The 18,109-nt window shown below is 33.4% G+C and overlaps 2 protein-coding genes across 2 annotated transcripts; both read right to left on the bottom strand.

Moving 5' to 3' along the window:
- Positions 1 to 2,551: 2,551 nt before the first annotated feature.
- LOC120118425 (leucoanthocyanidin reductase-like) lies at positions 2,552 to 5,711 on the bottom strand. Its single transcript, XM_039138453.1, has 5 exons — positions 5,436 to 5,711; positions 5,171 to 5,311; positions 4,729 to 4,966; positions 3,171 to 3,374; positions 2,552 to 3,060 (listed from the first exon to the last, which is right to left on the bottom strand). The coding sequence occupies exons 1-5, from the start codon at positions 5,652 to 5,654 to the stop codon at positions 2,780 to 2,782; spliced, it is 1,083 nt and encodes a 360-aa protein (XP_038994384.1). The 5' UTR covers positions 5,655 to 5,711; the 3' UTR covers positions 2,552 to 2,779.
- Positions 5,712 to 13,382: 7,671 nt separating this feature from the next.
- Positions 13,383 to 16,779, bottom strand: LOC120118807. The gene is made up of 12 exons (XM_039138776.1): positions 16,636 to 16,779; positions 16,449 to 16,546; positions 16,147 to 16,233; positions 15,885 to 16,050; positions 15,138 to 15,665; positions 14,892 to 15,040; positions 14,608 to 14,805; positions 14,417 to 14,507; positions 14,124 to 14,322; positions 13,903 to 14,040; positions 13,718 to 13,814; positions 13,383 to 13,398 (listed from the first exon to the last, which is right to left on the bottom strand). Exons 1-12 carry the CDS (start codon positions 16,777 to 16,779, stop codon positions 13,383 to 13,385), a joined length of 1,911 nt encoding a protein of 636 aa, XP_038994707.1.
- Between the last annotated feature and the right edge of the window lie 1,330 nt (positions 16,780 to 18,109).

The raw sequence follows: 18,109 nt of genomic DNA, 5'->3' as shown, positions 1-18,109 counted from the left end.
GCACGATTCAGAGAGTAATGCAGAGATTCCCGCCAGACGACAGGTGAAGACGCCGAGAGATCCACCTTGGCGTTCCTTGTAGCATGCAGAAGACGCCGAGAGATCCCACAGTCCAATTGCTTGAAGACGCCGAGCATTCCCATCAGACGACAGGTGAAGACGCCGAGAGATCCACCTTGGCATTCCTTGTAGCATGCAGAAGACGCCGAGATATCCCACAGTCCAATTGCTTGAAGACGCCGAGCATTCCCATAGTGTCATAACCCCAAAGACGCCGAGAAAGCAATCATGGAAAAATTAACCCTAAAAACGCCAAGATATCCAAAGAACCACTTGAAGCACTGTACATTTCACCCCATTTCGGGAAATAATAAATAAACTGGATTTTTTTGAGAATTAAACCATCACTAAATCATTATTTGGGCAGTTTTACCGCCCTTTTGAAATACTTAAATGTAAAATGTGAACGGGTTATTGGCGCCCTTTAGAAGTACCCAAAAGATTTAGTTACATAGATTCAATTTTTAGTTAAAAATCCTATAAACAATCTAAACGGAAAAAATAGGGTTATCCTCTCCCTGTTTATGCTTATAATTAATAGAAGCTATTGCTTTGGGAATTTGATGTAGATGAAGCCGTTTGTTGAACTCGGAGCAGGCTTTGGCAGCGGATACGATCCTTCTTAAGCTGGATCATGTCGTTTCTTACTCTTAGTGGTGGTAAGTTCAATTCTCTCGATTTCTCATACACAAGAATTTGATTGCTTTAACTTGCTGTTAATTTTAGAAATTTTCTTGTTCTGTGTTCAATAGAGGTTTTAATGATTATTTAGGAAAAGCTCGCAAGGGTTTAATATATATATTCTGTTTTGGTTTGAAATGTTTTAGGAGAGTAGATCACTTTTGCTTGCGGAACTTGTTCCCTGTAGAAGTTTAATGAATTAAAAATCGATAAGTTTGAACTATGGTTTAGATAAATGAATGAATTATCAATCGATATCATTCACGAAGAACATAAGTGAATGAATTATGCTACTGGAGTTTAAATTGATGTCAAACCTTTGACATAAACCAAAAGTGTAAAGGAAATAAAGTTGAAAATGCAAGCAATAAGACAATGCCAGAAGAAGAGTCACTTAAAAAATTTCGAGACTAGTTTGATATTCTCTAAGTTGAAGCTCATTTTTTCTATCGTTTTAGTAGGAAAGGACACGTACTGATGGTTGTACTATGACTCTTTGGGAAACAAAAAAGCCTCTAGACCAGAAGGGTGGAAGAAGCATTAGTTTTTTTTTCCCTACCTTTCAAATTGCTTGTGTGTGAAAATGGCCAATGAGTGAAGAGGTGTTCTTTTTGGGGGAAAGGAGGTAAAATATACTACTAGAAGACAAGACTGTTAACTAAATATGGTCTGTCATACTTGGATACCATAACTATGCATTTTATAATAGCATGAATGAAGAAAAACTGATGGCATGCACCTGTCGCAATTCCCAACTTGAATTCTGAAAACCAATTTTCATTCTTTGGGTCAGACAAGAGGACTTTCCATGATTCGTAGAATATTTGAAGTTCATGTTAGGTTCTTGTAGAAATCTGAAATTGAAATAACTTTTTCATTTAGGTAAGTTCATATCTAAATGCCAGTTACTCAGAATCTCAAAAGCTTCCAGATCAGATTAATGTTTTTTGCTCCCCAGTAAGATCATATTATTTGCAGCTATAACATCGTAATGTATTTCAAGAGATTGCATTTTCAGATTTTTTAAAATGAAGTCAAAACTTTATTGCTCTCAGTGTTCATATTTACTTTTATTCTCTGGTGTCATGTCTATCAGTTCCTTTGCATTGCAGTACATGCTGCGCAAAATGTGGAAAATGTCCAATCTGTTTTGTCTTCCATTGAAGAACACTTACCTTTATATGATCTTCAATCCCAAATTTGGCTACTTTTCTGCAACGATGGAAGTGCATGACAAAGGCCAAATAACTTAACAGGTCAGAAGTTTTTATAAAGTTTTCACAGTGGAGATTCTTTCTTGTTTGAATTGACATGCGCTAGTGTAGACATACAGAGAATGTACGTTCTATGAATTACAACAAGATTATGCCTGCCTGATAGGAATGATCTTCTGACATGGGATTGATTGCAAGATTATGCTTGCTTGTTAAATGGATGAAACTGAACACAACACTAAACACTAAACAGATTGTGCTTTAATTTCAATTATATCATTGTTATCGTTACATCTGGTAAGTCGTGAGGTTAAATGCACATAAACATATAAATATATAATAATCTTCGATTTATAAATTTGTTTTTTTTGACAAAGTTCGATTTATAAATTTGAAAGGATTATGAATATTTAAATATTATCTATCTGTATATATATAAGTTGAAAAATGTCCTTAGAATTTTAGTTATGTGGCTAATTTTTATATGTAGTATTGAACCATTATTGTTTTAGTTGCTTATATAGTTGTAAAAAAATGAAGATTTAGAATCAATCCTGGAACATATTGGATCATAGGGTTGATATTAAAGTTTAATCTTGAAAGAACACGAGCCAATCCATGATCTAAACCTTTTAGGACCAATAATACATGTGTGATCTATAATCTATTGTTCTAGTTTCATAACCGCCCACTCAATCATACTCACCCCCTGGTAAATGATACTAAATTCCCAAAATACACGATGTAACTACTACTAATACTTTCTTCACCAATTTAACAATAAGAAGTCCTAAAACAATTATTGATTAGAATTGAGAAGTTTCTCATGTGCATATCGCTGTGATAGCCAATGCTTCTGGTTTAGCAGCGGTCTCACAAATGTCATTGTTGCTTGTCGTTACTGGCTTGCTCACTGCTTTGGCATTACCGAATATCTTCTTCGCAAAGTCATCGAAGCACTCAGCGATGGTCTGGAAAGTAGCGTCTGGATAGAGAGAGCAGACTTCAACATCAGTTGGCTTGTCCATACTGAAGTTTATTTGGCAGCCATTGATGAAAATGTCATGCGTTATCGCCGCAACCACACTCTGAGGGATCCGCATCTCTGGAGGGTTAGTACCGATTGGGTTAGCCGACAAAACTAATGGTTAATGAGGATTTAGTTCTTCAGAGAAAGCTTACTTCACTCGCAAGAAAAGTGGATTTAAGACAAACCTTGAGCCCTTTGGAGCAGATCTTCTTCTGCTACAGTGACCCTAGGAAGCATGCGACCAATCTTCGTCTCCCATAGTGAAGCTATCTCATTCATGTTAAGTAGGTTGCTTGGGGGTTGAAAATGAACAGTTTTATTTAGTGTTCGCTCATCATTAATGGACATCACAGTGAACTTCCCGATATCAGATCCCGCCACAAAGTACGCTGTCGAATCACCACAGAATGGTTGAAGTTTTGATTAATAGTCATTACTCGGTTTTGTGTTCTAATGTGGTGTTTCAATTAGCTAATAAATATTGGCCAAAAAAATTAGTTAGTCACTGGCCTTTTGCGAGTTTGTTGGGGGAATGAAGCAACGGGTAGCACTCAGGACAGGGTTAGGAAATGATGGTTACGTGATTTTTTGCTACCTATCCTTCCTCTCAACATATCAGTCACATTCCTCTCTTTGCTAGGCTTGACACTTTGACTCTTAAAGTTACACAACTGCTGAAATCTGTAAGCTCAACTACAAAATCCACTACCACTAAGCATTTTCTTCGACAACAAACACAAAACATTAATCAGGGATAAATATTGGGCCTATGGTATTTAGATTTTAGTGTGTGTCAGATAGAGTATAATTATGTTTTCTGAATTGTTCCATTCATGTGAATCATTCTTGGATGTGTTATCTATTCGTGTCCACTCAGAAAACATAGATATACCTGTATCTGACACACCAAAATCTAAATATTACTTTATGTTATGATGTTATCTTATCTTATCACATAACATAAGGGTAAATTACAAATTTAGCAACTGAACTTTACTCTTTCTTTTATTTTACTCAATGTACTTTAATTTTTTTTCAATTTCCTCACTAAACTTAATACATTGGATTTTTTATCATTTGATTGTTAAATTGTTAAAGGTATTAAAATGGACTGTTATATAGATGCAAATTGACGTTTTGGTGAAAATTTTGTTTTTTTTAAAACGGTCTCATTTTTAACGCCGTTAACGATATAACGGTGGAGTGACCAAAATATAAGAGAGAGTAAAGTTAGTGAGAGAAAAAAATTCAATGCATTAAGTTCAGTGAAATTTTTTAAAATTCGATGAGCAAAATATGAAAGAGCTGAGTAAAGTTCAGTAGTGAAATTCATAATTTACCCGATAACTAATTATGCTGTGTGGTCTCTTCATTTCTCTTGAAATATTCGTGTCTAACTTTGACTCTTACATTCATGTGTTGGATACTAATATTTCAAGAGAAATGAAGAGTCCAAACAATATAATTAATTATCTATGTTATAAGATAACATCTAGTAATGTTTGAGTTCACTGATATCAGAGAAATTAGCTTCAAAACTAAGACACCCATGTGTCCACTGGGGAGTGATTTAAGTACATTAATATCAGAGAGAGAGAGACATTAGCTTCAAAACTATGAAACCCATGTGGCCACCGGGGAGTGATTTAATTCATAGACATAGATTTTCATCGGGAAAAAAAAATTAGAATTAAGGCAGAGACAATGAAGCAAAAAGAAGGAAAAATGTGGGGCTGAGAATACCTTTGACGGTGCCATCACCGTAGATTTGGAACCTATCAAGGGGCGGGAGAACATCAGCTGGGTGAGTGTTGTCATGGTAGGGCCAAGCAGCAATGGAGTTGCAACATATGTAACTGTACGGAATCCCGCACTTCTCTATCTCCCTCCTAACCTTCCTCTTCTGCTCATACATGGTTAGGCCCGGCTCCACCGGCTCCGCCCTGTCTATGTCATGCCCGAATTCGGACGGAAGGAACCTCTGCAAGTTAAATCAATTTTTTCAGGTTTCATTCATTGAAACTCAATATTGCCTTTTGAAATTATTAACTTCATATGGTTTTGGGGTCTCAATGTTGCACAGTTGTATTGCATGCTATACACAGACATAATACAATAATACAATAATACAATAATACATAGCATGCATATGTAGATGTATATGTATATGCGTACATGCATATACCTTGACAGTGTGGACATTCTTAATAGCCTCTACTAGAGTGAACTGGTCCAAGATGCTCTCCCCTCCTACTGCAGATATCACAACTTCTATCTTATATCCCCTCAAAACCTTCTCCATGAATTCTTGGTTGGTTATGGATCCCTGTTACAAACATTTTTAGGGCTTGCATGAAAATATACATATAGGTACTATTGCATGAAAACCGCTTGAAAATGCAAAGATAAATAAATATGAAGAAATGTCTAGGCAAAATGGTAGTGCATACATAAATTATGATGGCTCCTTTGTCTTGAAGGAACTTGATGGTGGTTGCCTTGGTGGAGGGTGAGTTTGAACTAGACCGGACCAAAACATATGTTGGCCGGCCTGATTCTAGGCAGGCTTCGGTAATGAATCGGCCTATAAACCCGCTCGAACCAATAACTAACGTCCTACCGGTCTCCGACTCATTCAGAGAAGAACCATTTGTGTGTGCTGATTTCATAATTGCTTGCTTGTGTAGCTTACAATTTTTTGGCACACAATGGAAAAGGAAGGAAAGAGGGTTGAGTGAAAAAACAGCATCCGCTTGTGTTTATATAGAGGTGAGCACCTGAAAAGTTCGGTAGCAAATAACAATGGTAGAATATTAGCAAGAGCGGCCTTTCAATTGTGTAACATTTTTAGGCTGGGATTTATTTTTGGGAAAAAGGTAATCAGTAATATAATAATTGATTTAATTATTATTAGTAGTTCAAATAGAGCATAGGCTTTAGGAACAATATCAAAGTTCTAAACCTTTCAAGAATTTTTGTTTTATTAGTAAAGAAATAAACATTTCAATAAAATTCATGTCCTTAAACTTCACTATTTTTAATGTAAAATATTCAACATTAGTTGTAGAAAATATGATGATCAATTTCAAAACTTGTTGTAAGATGTAATGGACCTGTCCGCTGATGAGTGATCTTTTTCAAGTATTTTTTAAAAAATACAATTTGTATTTTAAAAAGATAAACCTAATAAGCATAAAGCATTTATGTTTTCCTGGAGCTATTGATTTATTGTGCTCGGTTACTATATTAATTTCGTGCGCATAAAACAGTAGTGGGGTAACTACAATTTTTAAATCCAAGAAGCACTAAATCTTTGTTTTTACGCTCCAACAATTACTACCCAAAAAAACGATTTCGGGTATATATTTGAGTTAGTTTTTTATGAAATTATATTATTTATTTAATTTATTATTATAAATATATATATATTTGTACATATTTTACATATATTTTTTATAAAAGAATGTGTTAATAATCGTACAAAAATCATAACTCAAGATCTATAACAATAGAAGATTTGAAATATAATATTGTGAGGGAAGGATGGGTAGAGTTTGGTGGTGAGGTCTTGACTAGTAGATAGGACTCTTCCTTTCTGGAATTGGGTTTGTTCCAGTACTAGTCAACTCATCAAACGTGGTAGCTAGGATTTTCTAACTACTCAATTCGGTATTAATAATTAATTATGGGGTAAATTATGCATTTATTACTCAATTTTAGTTCGTTTTAATATCTGAACTTTCAATTTTCTTAAAACTATGCATAACGTTTAGTTTTCAATTCATTTCAGTACTCTGTCGTTAAAAATTTAACGTGTTTAGTATCTAAACTATCAATTTTGATTATATTTCAATTTTTTAAAAAATGTAACGTTAAATTTTGAACGATAGTACTAAAATAAAATAAAAACTAAAGTTTTTAACGCATGTACTAAAATGAAACAAAAACTAAACTATATGTATGGTTTTGAAAAAATTCAAAGTTTAGGTATTAAACGCATGATTTACCCCTTAATTATGTATTAATTGTTGGTTCAACCGTCCCAGTTTATCTTGAACTTTGATAAAGTCATCTATGGGTAATCAATCTTCCATGAAGGGGGTGTTTAGTTCAAGGATTGTGGGATTCCCATGGGATGGAAATCCCATGTTTGGTTGGCCGGGAATCTCATTTTCAGTAATATTTTATTACCAATAGTAGATTTTTTGGGATATATTATCGGGAATGTTATTACTTTCATTCCCTTAAGTATTGTAACATTACCTGAGGTATTGTAACATTACCTGCGTTTTGGACTAAAATGTTTAAATTTTTATTTTTTTTCAAAAATATTCTTCTTCTGTCATTAAATAATAAAAATTCTATGAAGGTTAAATTATAAATTTATCCTTAAATTATTTTAGATTTACAAAAAAATTCTATAATTAAAATTTTATATGAAGTTCAAGGGTTAAAAAAAATTTACCCTTTCATTAAACCTTTTTTATATTTTTAATTTTATAAAAAAATTATATAAATATTATGAATTTAATTTTTTAAAGAAAATATATAAATATTTTACAATTTGTAATATTATACAAATATATAATAAGGACAATTTGGTTAAATATGCATTCTAATAATCTTTTATTCCTTTAACCAAACACGGTAATCTTACATTCCTGATAAACCAACCAAACACAAAATACAACATTCCAGTAATCCTATTCACTGGTAATCTTTTATTCCCACTGGTAATCTTACATTCCGTGAACCAAACGCACCCGAAATGTCTCCTGGGTTTTGGAGCCAAGGATAAGATTATTTGTTTGTGGAATCCCGCTATGAGTGGCTTATGAATATTCTTTTTATTAATATACGATAAGTATAAGATAAGATAATATAAGTTTTAAAATAATTTTTTGAACGTTTATATTTCTGACATTATTAGTGCTATAACTCAGAACCTCAAGATGTAACAATAATTTTTTTTACTACCAAAATCGTTTGGTTCGTGTTTTTTTAATATCTTTTGATATATACTTTATGACCCCTAGTGTGACAACCCATAACCAAAATTGTGGAATTGGTTGGTTGAACATGCTCAAATGTGCTCTATGGTTCAAATCAAGACCAAATCGTCATGGGATTGGTAAGGTACATATTATCTTTCTTTCTTTTTTTGTGTGTCGTTTCAGATACAGTTCTAATACCATTCTCTGAGTATTCATCTCGAGCTACTCGAGAGTGATAACCTAAACCTAATCATATTCATCAAATTAGGACCGCAAAGAAGCTTCATGGATTATTGACAATTTATTGTGTCTAAAGAAGCTAATGAGGTAGCCAGAGTAATTATTGTTCACTTATATTAGGAAAATAATCGAAATAATACATAAAAGATGATGTAGTTTAACTTTATTTACTTTTAAGGTAAAATTAAATAGATAATTCACACAAAAATGTATTAAATATATATATTTTTGATTAAACTAAGGTAATTACAGATTAGTATTTATTCTAGACACTTTCAACCATTTCACAACGAACGCTCAATCACCCTTGTTACAATTACTGATGCTCGAATATGAGATCTCTAGAAATAACAATCATTCCTTTAACCATTGAAATAATTTAATTTGTGCAAAAAAATATTAAATATAAATACATGAATAGAATTATATCTTAAAACTCAGAATATAACAATAATCAATTGTTAACATAATTTGTTTATCACATAATTTTGATAATTTTGTTTGGTTGGATATGTATACAATTCTTTTAAAACTTTTTTAATTAAATTTTCAAAAAAAAAAATTTGTTGAGATACGTCAACTGGACCATTTGGATAAGATAAGAGTTATTAAAAATTAGGTGTAAATGAAGAGTGTTCGTTGCACAATTCGTTAACTTTTCGTATAACATTCGTTTATATTCGTTTGTTAGGCTAAATAAATAAATATGAACAAAATTTTTAATGTTCATTTAATAAATGAACGAACAAGAACAAATGTGTGTTGTGTTCGTTTATGTTCATAAACAAGCTCGTTTATAATCATTCCAATTCTCCAAAACTTGATCAAAAATCATAAATAGGTTATTTTTATTTAAAAAATTACAAAAAAATAAGGGTGCTCAACATTCTACGACAATCTCACCCTGTTTTTAAACTTGATAACCATAATTTTGACCATCAACATTGTGTGCATCAATAAGAACTTGAACAGAATAAAAAGCAACATTATAAGGAAATGATAGGAGGCAGTATCACTGATAAAATGATAACATGGCAGTGCCATTCAATAACAAAGCAGTTTTTACTGAGCAATGCTAATGGCCTCCCTTCTCTGCAATCAAGTTTAACAGCCATGCAAAGTGCTGAACCATTTCTGCGTCGTATAGGGCACTTTTAAAAAAATAAAAGTTCACCAGGTTACAGATATAATTAAATATATCTTTTTTCCGTACAATATCACATGTTATAATAGCACAACCTCCACAACCTTTTCAATGCTGCAGCATATGATTACAACTGATTGACCATTAGTGTATTTCAATGTACCAGTAGTAAGACCATCATGAAAACATAAAGCCAACAAACATGAAAAAAGATACAGGAAATAAAAAGAAAACATCAAAAGGTAGGGCAGTCCAATAACCTCTTCGAAGGGCAACATATGAACATATTATTGAAAAGGCTCAGCAGAATGTAGTTACCTTTGTCTCTCGCTCTGGATTCTGATTCAACCTGAATAAGTTCCACAGCTGGTGAAAAAGGAGATGCATAAAACCCAAGCCTTAGTATGCTAGATTCTTTATGCTCCCCGCAGATCTGCATAGATGAAATTGCTAAGTCATCTAGAGCCAAAATTCTTTACCAAGTGTAAAGAGAATTGAAAATTCCAGAAATCATGAAAAGATTTATAATGAATCATACTAAAAGAGGGGCATGGAATAGTATCAAGAAGAAAGGAAAAAATTTACATCACAGTGGGAAACATCATCAAGGTTGACCATTGTGCAGTTGTACAAAGCCACTTCAAAATCTCTACGTGCTTTTGTACAGGCTCCCAGTCACTGTCATCATCATCAAATGCATCTTGATTGTTGTATATATCCTGAAAAGTCAATTCTTTTGGCAGTCTCACCTTTTTCTGCAGACAAACCTCAGAGCAAATTCAACACTTCAGAAAGAAGCAACATAACAAGAACGGAGAACCGACGTCCACAGCAACCATATCCATTGAAACTAAAGGAATTCCTTAAGTGTGCTGCTTACAGATGCATTGTCAAGCTGTGTGTCTTCATCTATATTGGCAGTCATATCTTGACCAGATGTTCCATATCCCCTTTAGCATAAGAGCCATTATGACAAGAAGCTGATGCCTGCTCATCAGTTCCCAAATGTTTTCTTTTAAAGCCTTGATTGCTCTCATCCCCCCATTGGTCAAACAACTCACTTGAACTGTTTCAAAAATCATCTGCCATTGAAATTTATTTTAAAAAACGCACAACCCAATTAATAAAAGTTACAAGGAAAGGAACAATGATTAAAATATGAATTTTGAAAACAATAATTAAAATAAGAGGGAAAAGAACAAGATAAACCCCCCGAATCTGGCAAAACAAACAGTAGAAAACGAGATAAAAACACAAATTTCAAAGGGATCAGGCAGACAAAAAGCAAACAATTAACTCAAGATTTTACATAATTTCAAACAACATAAAAACAGAGCATAACTAAGCTATACTAAACATCACAATATACCTACAAATACCAACTAAAAGAAGAGCAAAAAGTTATAAACTCTTAGCTAACTAAAACTATCCGGGCTTTAAACTAATTACAAACATTTAAAAAAAAAAAGAATCACTCAACAAGTTCAGCGTAGAAACTGAGATCTAAAAACTCAGATACAAATAAATTTTGAAAGGGAAAAAAAGTATGCATTAAAAAATAAAAACCCACATAGTAATTCATGAGAATAAATAAATAAAATGCAAAATGGAACTCTAAGGCTATATTACAGCTAGAAGAGTGGCGCGAACGAGATTGCTTCTTTTAAAAAGATCTAACCTGCATAAATATATACAGCTCTTCTCTAGAAAAACAAAAACCATAGATTACAGAAGGAACACTGGGCGGAGAGGAAAAAGAAAACAAAGGTGTGGATTAAAATAAATAAATAAGTGGAAAAAACAGTATTTGCTTCTGTTATTTTACCTGGCTAGAGCAAACCGTGGAAGGTCTCCTAATGTAAATTCGGTACTTGTGAGTGGAGAGGCAAAACTTTCGATATAATGTTCTGGAAGAAATTAATTCACGAGTTAATGCACTCCCAAGATTAATTGCTCAAATAGGGTGAAATCCACAGTGTTGGTCGTAGGTCGCCATGTATTCCTCGCCATGCACTCCGGGCGACTTTACAGGTCGCCATGCACCGGACGACCTACTCTTGCTCAAACAGAGAGAATGAACGTGAGAATGAACGTGTTGCATGGCACATGTATGTCCCAACACATAGGTCGTCATGCCATTCGGGCGACCTACCCTCACTCTGATTCCCTCGCATAGCTCGTTCGGTTGCCCTCGGATGGCCTCGGATGTTCTCGGATGGCCTCGGTCGGATGGCCTCGGATGCCCAGCGTGTTGGGACGTACATGGCACATGCAATCTCTTGTAGCTCGTCGGGAAGACATGACGACCTAGTAGGTCGCCAGCAAGGCATGTCGACCTACGACCAACACTGTGGATTTCACCTTATTTGAGCAATTAATCTTAGGAATGCTTTATCTCGTGAATTAATTTTTTCCAGAACATTATCTCGAAAGTTTTGTCGAGTGGAGAAGGTGGCGATTAAAATACCATTGCTTTTATTTTATTTTATTTGGAGAAAAATTTATTCCATGATTAAAAAGCATTCGTAGTTTGTATTGCACCCATAGTTTTTGTATGGGTTGGGTTGAATTTTTTATTCATTTAAAATTTATCTAATAATTTTAGGATAAATTATGCATTTTATATTTAAACTATTAGTTTTAGTTTGTTTTTATATCTAAAATTTTAATTTTTTTTTAAAAAATCATATCTAACGTTTAATTTTTAGTTTTATTTTAGTACTCACTATTAAAAACTTAACGTGCTTTGATCCGTTTTAGTACCTTAATTTTCAATTTTTAAAAAACTTAACATTAAATTTTAAACATGAATACTAAAACGAAACAAAAATTAAACTTTAAGTATACTTTTTAAAAAATTAAAAGTTTTAAGTACTAAAATGAAATAAAAATGATAATTTAAGTGTTAAACATGTAATTTACATTATTTTTTTATGTTATTTTCCATCTTAAACTTGAACCCAATTCAATCTTATCCTTGAAAAGAAACCGATCAAATTCAATATGATTATTTAGTAATAGGTCAAAAGATTTAATAATCTTTTTATAATTTTGGGAAGTTCAATGACTAAAAAGATAATTTGAACATAAGTTACTTTGCTATATTTATTCTTTTTCCCCCTATAATTCTATTCATTTTCAGAAAACCATTTGCCCTTCCCAAGAGATGACTATCCAACTCAGTTGGTAAAGCATAAGGTTCTTAACTTTGAGATCGTGAGATCGAGTCTCACGGAGAGTATTTTATAATTCAGAGATATTCTACGGAAGTTGCTCTCAACCTCTTATTCCATTATATATAGGAACAAGGGACAACCATTTGCCCTTCCCAAAGAACAATGTCCTTTATCTTCTAAGGTTGAAAAATATTTGGAGATTAACACAACTTGTCACGGTATATGGAAAAGACAACAACTGGTGGAAAAAATTTACCTATTAATTTATTTCTAAAATTAATTTGAAATTCACAATATTTGCCATAATGATTTAAAACCCGTCACACATACATGACGAATTTCAATAAAATATATTTTTTTATTAAAACTTATCACTCTAATATGACAAATTCTAATAAAATAATTATATCTTTCTAAAATTTGTCACGTCGACTTGACAAATTTGAATAAAACAATTATCTAAACAAACTAATCATATGAGCGTGATGAGTTTACCCTATACTATAATATTTACCGTAGATTTCAAATTAAAATTTAGGTTGGCCTAATGGGCTAATCGGTTTACCCACTTGACTTATTGGGCCAATTTTGCCTTCTCTAAAGAGAAACCTTAATGGGCCAAAAAAAGTACGTAAAATACACACTGATCTTGTATAAGACCATAAACCATAGCTTCCCCTCCGTTGCATTGAAAGATCATAACTTGGTTTCTTTTAGTAACACACACGGGAGGATATAAACATGCTTCGTTTGGAGGAACACATATATATAAATAGATAGATAGATAAAATTATGCTGTAGCTACAGTATTTTCTTGAAATTATATGAGACAATATAGATTGCTCATTTCCTTTGCATCCTGCAAAACAAAATGACAAATTAATGAAATCCATTATGCAGAAACCAATCAAGAACTATGTTACTCGGATTGGGGTATGAGTGCCGGACCGGGGTGTGGCTAGATAAAAATGAAGAGTCCGAGCAACATAGATAAAAATGAAAAATAGCCTAACAATGGCATAAGATGAATTCTGGCCATGAAAGATGTACAGCAATAGTATCCCAAGAACATGAAATATGGTCTCATTTCTGACTTATTTGATCTTGCCATATTTCCATGATCAAGACTAAATGACATTTTTGAAAAGAGGTAGGCGGTTAAAATCATCTTTTGATACCTGAAAGATGAAATATATTTTTCAACCGTAGCATTTTGTTCGGTGCTGTAGTTGTACCATTGTTCTTTAGCTGCAACTGAATCCCCTACCTCGATATCTGCACATTAGCGGAAACAAATGAAATGGAAATTCGGTTGACAAGCTGATGAAACCCGGATTTTGGATAATCAAAGCATATGACAAACCTTGAAGCAGAATATTGGATTCACCCAAGTGGCCTCTCAATCTCCAGAATTTGAGAAACTTATGACCATGGCCGTCCCAAAATATTGGCTCCGATCTAACAGCATCTGATCGACAATCCTCCTCCTCTTTGGGCATCACTAGCAAGGTAAAATGTGTCAGCCAAAATATGCAAAGAGGGATCCATTTGTGCAACTATTAAGGACAATGTAACAGAACATACCCTCATCCACTGTCTCGGACACTTCCAATGTACCTGCAAGAGTATAGTCCACTTCAAGAGTTTGTGCCACTTCTTTCTTGATTCTAGAAATAAGCTCTTCATTCTCCGAAATGGAAAGAGGTGCACCATTTTTCATGATAATAGCTTTGGCTATCTCATCCTGCAACTTCTGCTTCATCTCTTTTTCCATGTTTCTCTCCTATTCAAAGAATTATGATCAGACAAGCAAAGGCATAACTTTAACATTAACACTAGCATTTGCTTGAGCTAAGTTGTCATATTGACTTCACTACCCTCTCTCTCCGAGAAAGAAGTTTTTCTTTCATTTTCTTTTCTTTCTCGACAAATTTCGAGTTTTGTTCATAAATCCAGCTTCTGAATTCTCTGAAGGGAAGAATTGTGAAATTTTTTATCAATACATTTTACTTAAGAATCTAAAAAGAAAAACATGACCAGAATTTATTGAAAGAACTTTATGACTTACGTGGTGACAAGAGATTCATCGCATAGAAAATTTAAGAGTCGCAGTTTTTTAGAGGAATTTAATTTCTCATATCTATCATCACTCATATCTAAGCAATCCGACAGTGACCGCTTTAATGGTTTTTGAGAATCACTGATGTATTCTCCAAGAACTTGAGCCCATGAAGTTTCACTTAAATCCCGACTAAGGCAAGGATACCTGCACAGAGAATTAATTCAGATGATCAATACACCAATTAAAACAAGGAACTGAATGTTTATGACTATCTATTTAAACATGAATACTCTTTTCCCAAATCCTTTTGCATCATGGAAAGCAGTCGAATATGAAACTGCACAATCGAAGGATAACGTAGTTTGTGTTTGCGTTTGCTTTTTCCAGTAAGTAACTCTCTAAGTATCAGCTGAGATTGCCCTTTCTTCATATTGAGAACCTGAAATCAAACAAAACTACCAAGTGAGAATACAGAACTAAGAGTGAAAATTTTAACCTATTAGGATGCATGCTAAACAAACAGATAACAAGTTCACCTCTCCAAAAGCTTCACAAAATTCTAGAAATTGCAAGGCGTGGCCAACATCCTCAGCAGGCAAGTCAATGCCATCAACACAGTTTAGTAATGTGCCTTGAGGCAGTGTTATATCGTCATCAGAGGCTTCACTTTTGACTTCTACATTTTTCTTCTTAGGATTTGGAGACTTATTATTTGGCTTGTTCTTTGCTATGGGAGTTGCATGGTTTAGCATTTCATCTTCTCCTTGATCACACTTCTTAAGGACCTTCATTTCAATTAGCTGGATAGCCGTGTTCCTGTCCAAAATCACTTCTCCTTCATACAATGCCTTTTTGGAGATTCTGGACTTTTTCGGAGTAACCTTTTGGGTCGAGAAATCAGCATCATTGCCTTCAGAGACGATTTCCCCACCATTCTTGCTTCTCAGTCTTTTCAACTTGGTATATTTAGTTGCAGCCTTTTTCTCATTGGCTTGTATTGAACCATTTGACCCTTTATCACTACTTTCCTTTCTGCTATTGCCAGTTTCCTCTGTTCCAGATTCCTGTTAGAAAATTGTAATAAACATTCATTTTATAGTTCATAAACCAGCAGATGAACCCATATCTATAAATAGAACTGTCTATTTTTCGGAAAATCGACATGGATCTTGCACTCATCCTATTGACCATTCTCTAATAAGACTAATACTATCTAAACATACCCAAGGAATTAAATGGAAAGCCTTTGAAGCAATAAAACAGATGAAAAATCCCAATCAAACCTTCTCTGCAGCTTTTCGCTTTTTAGACGACACAGCTTCACCAACAGTCTCTTGAGAACCTGATCTTTCGGAATCATTGAGATGCAACATATCCGAGACTGACGCAAACCCATTCGCCTTTGCTGCATGTACAAGTCTTCCGGTGGGCTGGTGACCTCGCTTCTTCCTACAAAGATTCAAAATTTCCCCATTTTGATTGCAAACAAAACAAATAATAAGCAAATGTTTGCAATTAACTTCCCAAACAAAATATTTGACTGACATGCAAAAACTACAGTTGCAAATTCCTCTACATTTCGGGCAATTCCAATCATTTAACAAGGCAACCTCCTCAGCCTTTTCTCCATATCTGATGGAAAAACAAACAAATAAACAATTAGCTATCATATTTCAATGTCACTAAAGTAACACATGCTTATTAGATCTAGATCATGCTATAGTTAAAAGGTTTTAAGAAGAATCTTGACAATAGAATTTTGTCTAATCGAGAGTAAGATCCAGCAAGTATGGTAATATTCTTAAAAAGTAAGGTAGCTTTATGTGGAACAAAGAACATAAAAAGACCTGTTCAAGAGGCATTTGTGACAAAAATGGATAGTACATTGTTTCTGGTTAATCTTTCTCTTGCATGATGCTGCAAAGTCCACTGTTTTTTGTCTACACTGCAAAATTTAAACACACTTATTTTTTTCCAAAGACCAAAAAATTTTGATGAAAAAAAAAACGATCAACCTAAAATATACATATACACCTGGTGACAAGTCTTTCCAATATGAGAATCATAGATTCGGTTATGGATGAGTCGAACTCCAGGCGAACTGTTGCGGCGACGCTTTGGACTGATTTTTTGGTCAGTCGAGCAAGCTGAGTCAGTGGGCCGAGTTTTTTTCTTCATTTCAAGCTTTAATTCATGATTTTGCATTTGAGCCAAACTTAAAATTTAGACTTGCGAGTTTTCGAATCGAGTTAAGTTTTATTTTTAAAGTTTTTGAGTTAAGTCGAACTGAATAATACTCGAGCTCGACTCGATTGGTTTCCAGTCCTACTTGAGTGGGATTGTTTTTGCAAAGTACATCTATATTTTCCCCTTTGCTTTTTATATTTGGCGACTTTATTTGAATAGGATTAGAGCGATTAATTGAATAGATTGATCTAAATTAATTGTTTCATCAATAGATGATAATAAATTGAATATAGAATGAGATGGTATAAATAATTAAAAGTTGAACGAATAAAAGAGAATTAAACAAATTAATAATTCTTTATATTTTATTTAATTATTTTTGAACCAATTGAATAAAAAATCAGTGGCAAAAAGGATGAGATTTATTAGCTTGTTATTTAGTCTGAATCAGTGAAACGATAGAATCCATAAACATAATTCAACATGTCCTAGAAGGAATTCGGGGTCTCTATGAGAATTTAGAAATTTGATGTTATATATAGAGAGAGAGGGAGTCAGGATCCGCTTACACTACGTAAAACTAAAAAGTTTTACATCTTTTTAGGAATATTAGAATATGAGAAATCAAAGACTAAGATTAATAGTAGAAAATAAAAATATATTTACTGAAAAAATTAAGAAGTTAATATCAACATTTGATTTCACATCATCCAACAATCCTAAAAAGATGTAAGACTACTATATATAGTAATCACACGAATTTATTTATATTCAAAGTCGAACTCTTAAATATAAAATAAAATTTTTCTTAATATTATTTGTTCACCCTCGAAATCTGAATTCAATTTTATTTTTGTATAATCATTATAATCCAATTGATCAACTCATCCGAATCGAATATTCGAGAGAATTATGATGAAAATAATAATCTCAACCCATTTTACTCCATTTAGTAGCCTAACATCAAGTTCCGCTTGATTAACTAGTAATTACCGTTTAATATCTTATTTAAAGAGACATCAAATTTTGCATTCAAAACAAAAACAACAAAAACGACATTGTCATTGTCATTAGCAATATCTTGGTGCAAAATCCACCACCAACTATAACCCTCACTAAAAGAGTATCCATTAACAAGAAGTAAAATTCCATTACAAGGAAGCCTCGAACTGTTCTCTGTGTAACAAAAAAATTCATTTCCGCAAAGCTAGGGTATACTAATTTCCATGTCCGTTTTTTATAAACACGAACAGCAGATAGATAAGACATTACAACAGATCACTGGATCAGTGGCCTAACTACTCACGAGTTGTATCATCTC

Source organism: Hibiscus syriacus, unplaced genomic scaffold (genome assembly GCF_006381635.1).
Source record: "Hibiscus syriacus cultivar Baekdansim isolate YM2019G1 unplaced genomic scaffold, ASM638163v2 tig00110328_pilon, whole genome shotgun sequence".
NCBI lineage: Eukaryota > Viridiplantae > Streptophyta > Magnoliopsida > Malvales > Malvaceae > Hibiscus > Hibiscus syriacus.
The sequence above is the reverse complement of the archived record's forward strand: the minus strand, read 5'-3'. Positions and strand labels throughout refer to the sequence as shown.

Excerpts from the sequence above, each read along its gene's own strand:
- LOC120118425 (XM_039138453.1), bottom strand. The coding sequence starts at position 5,654 with ATGAAATCAGCACACACAAATGGTTCTTCTCTGAATGAGTCGGAGACC. Across the intron at positions 5,312-5,435 it reads AAGGAGCCATCATAATTTAT|GGATCCATAACCAACCAAGA; the intron begins GTATGCACTACC and ends TGTTTGTAACAG. Across the intron at positions 3,375-4,728 it reads CGGTGATGGCACCGTCAAAG|CGTACTTTGTGGCGGGATCT; the intron begins GTATTCTCAGCC and ends GTGATTCGACAG.
- LOC120118807 (XM_039138776.1), bottom strand. The coding sequence starts at position 16,779 with ATGAAGAAAAAAACTCGGCCCACTGACTCAGCTTGCTCGACTGACCAA. Across the intron at positions 16,234-16,448 it reads CACAAATGCCTCTTGAACAG|ATATGGAGAAAAGGCTGAGG; the intron begins GTCTTTTTATGT and ends TTTTTCCATCAG. Across the intron at positions 15,666-15,884 it reads AGCGAAAAGCTGCAGAGAAG|GAATCTGGAACAGAGGAAAC; the intron begins GTTTGATTGGGA and ends ATTTTCTAACAG.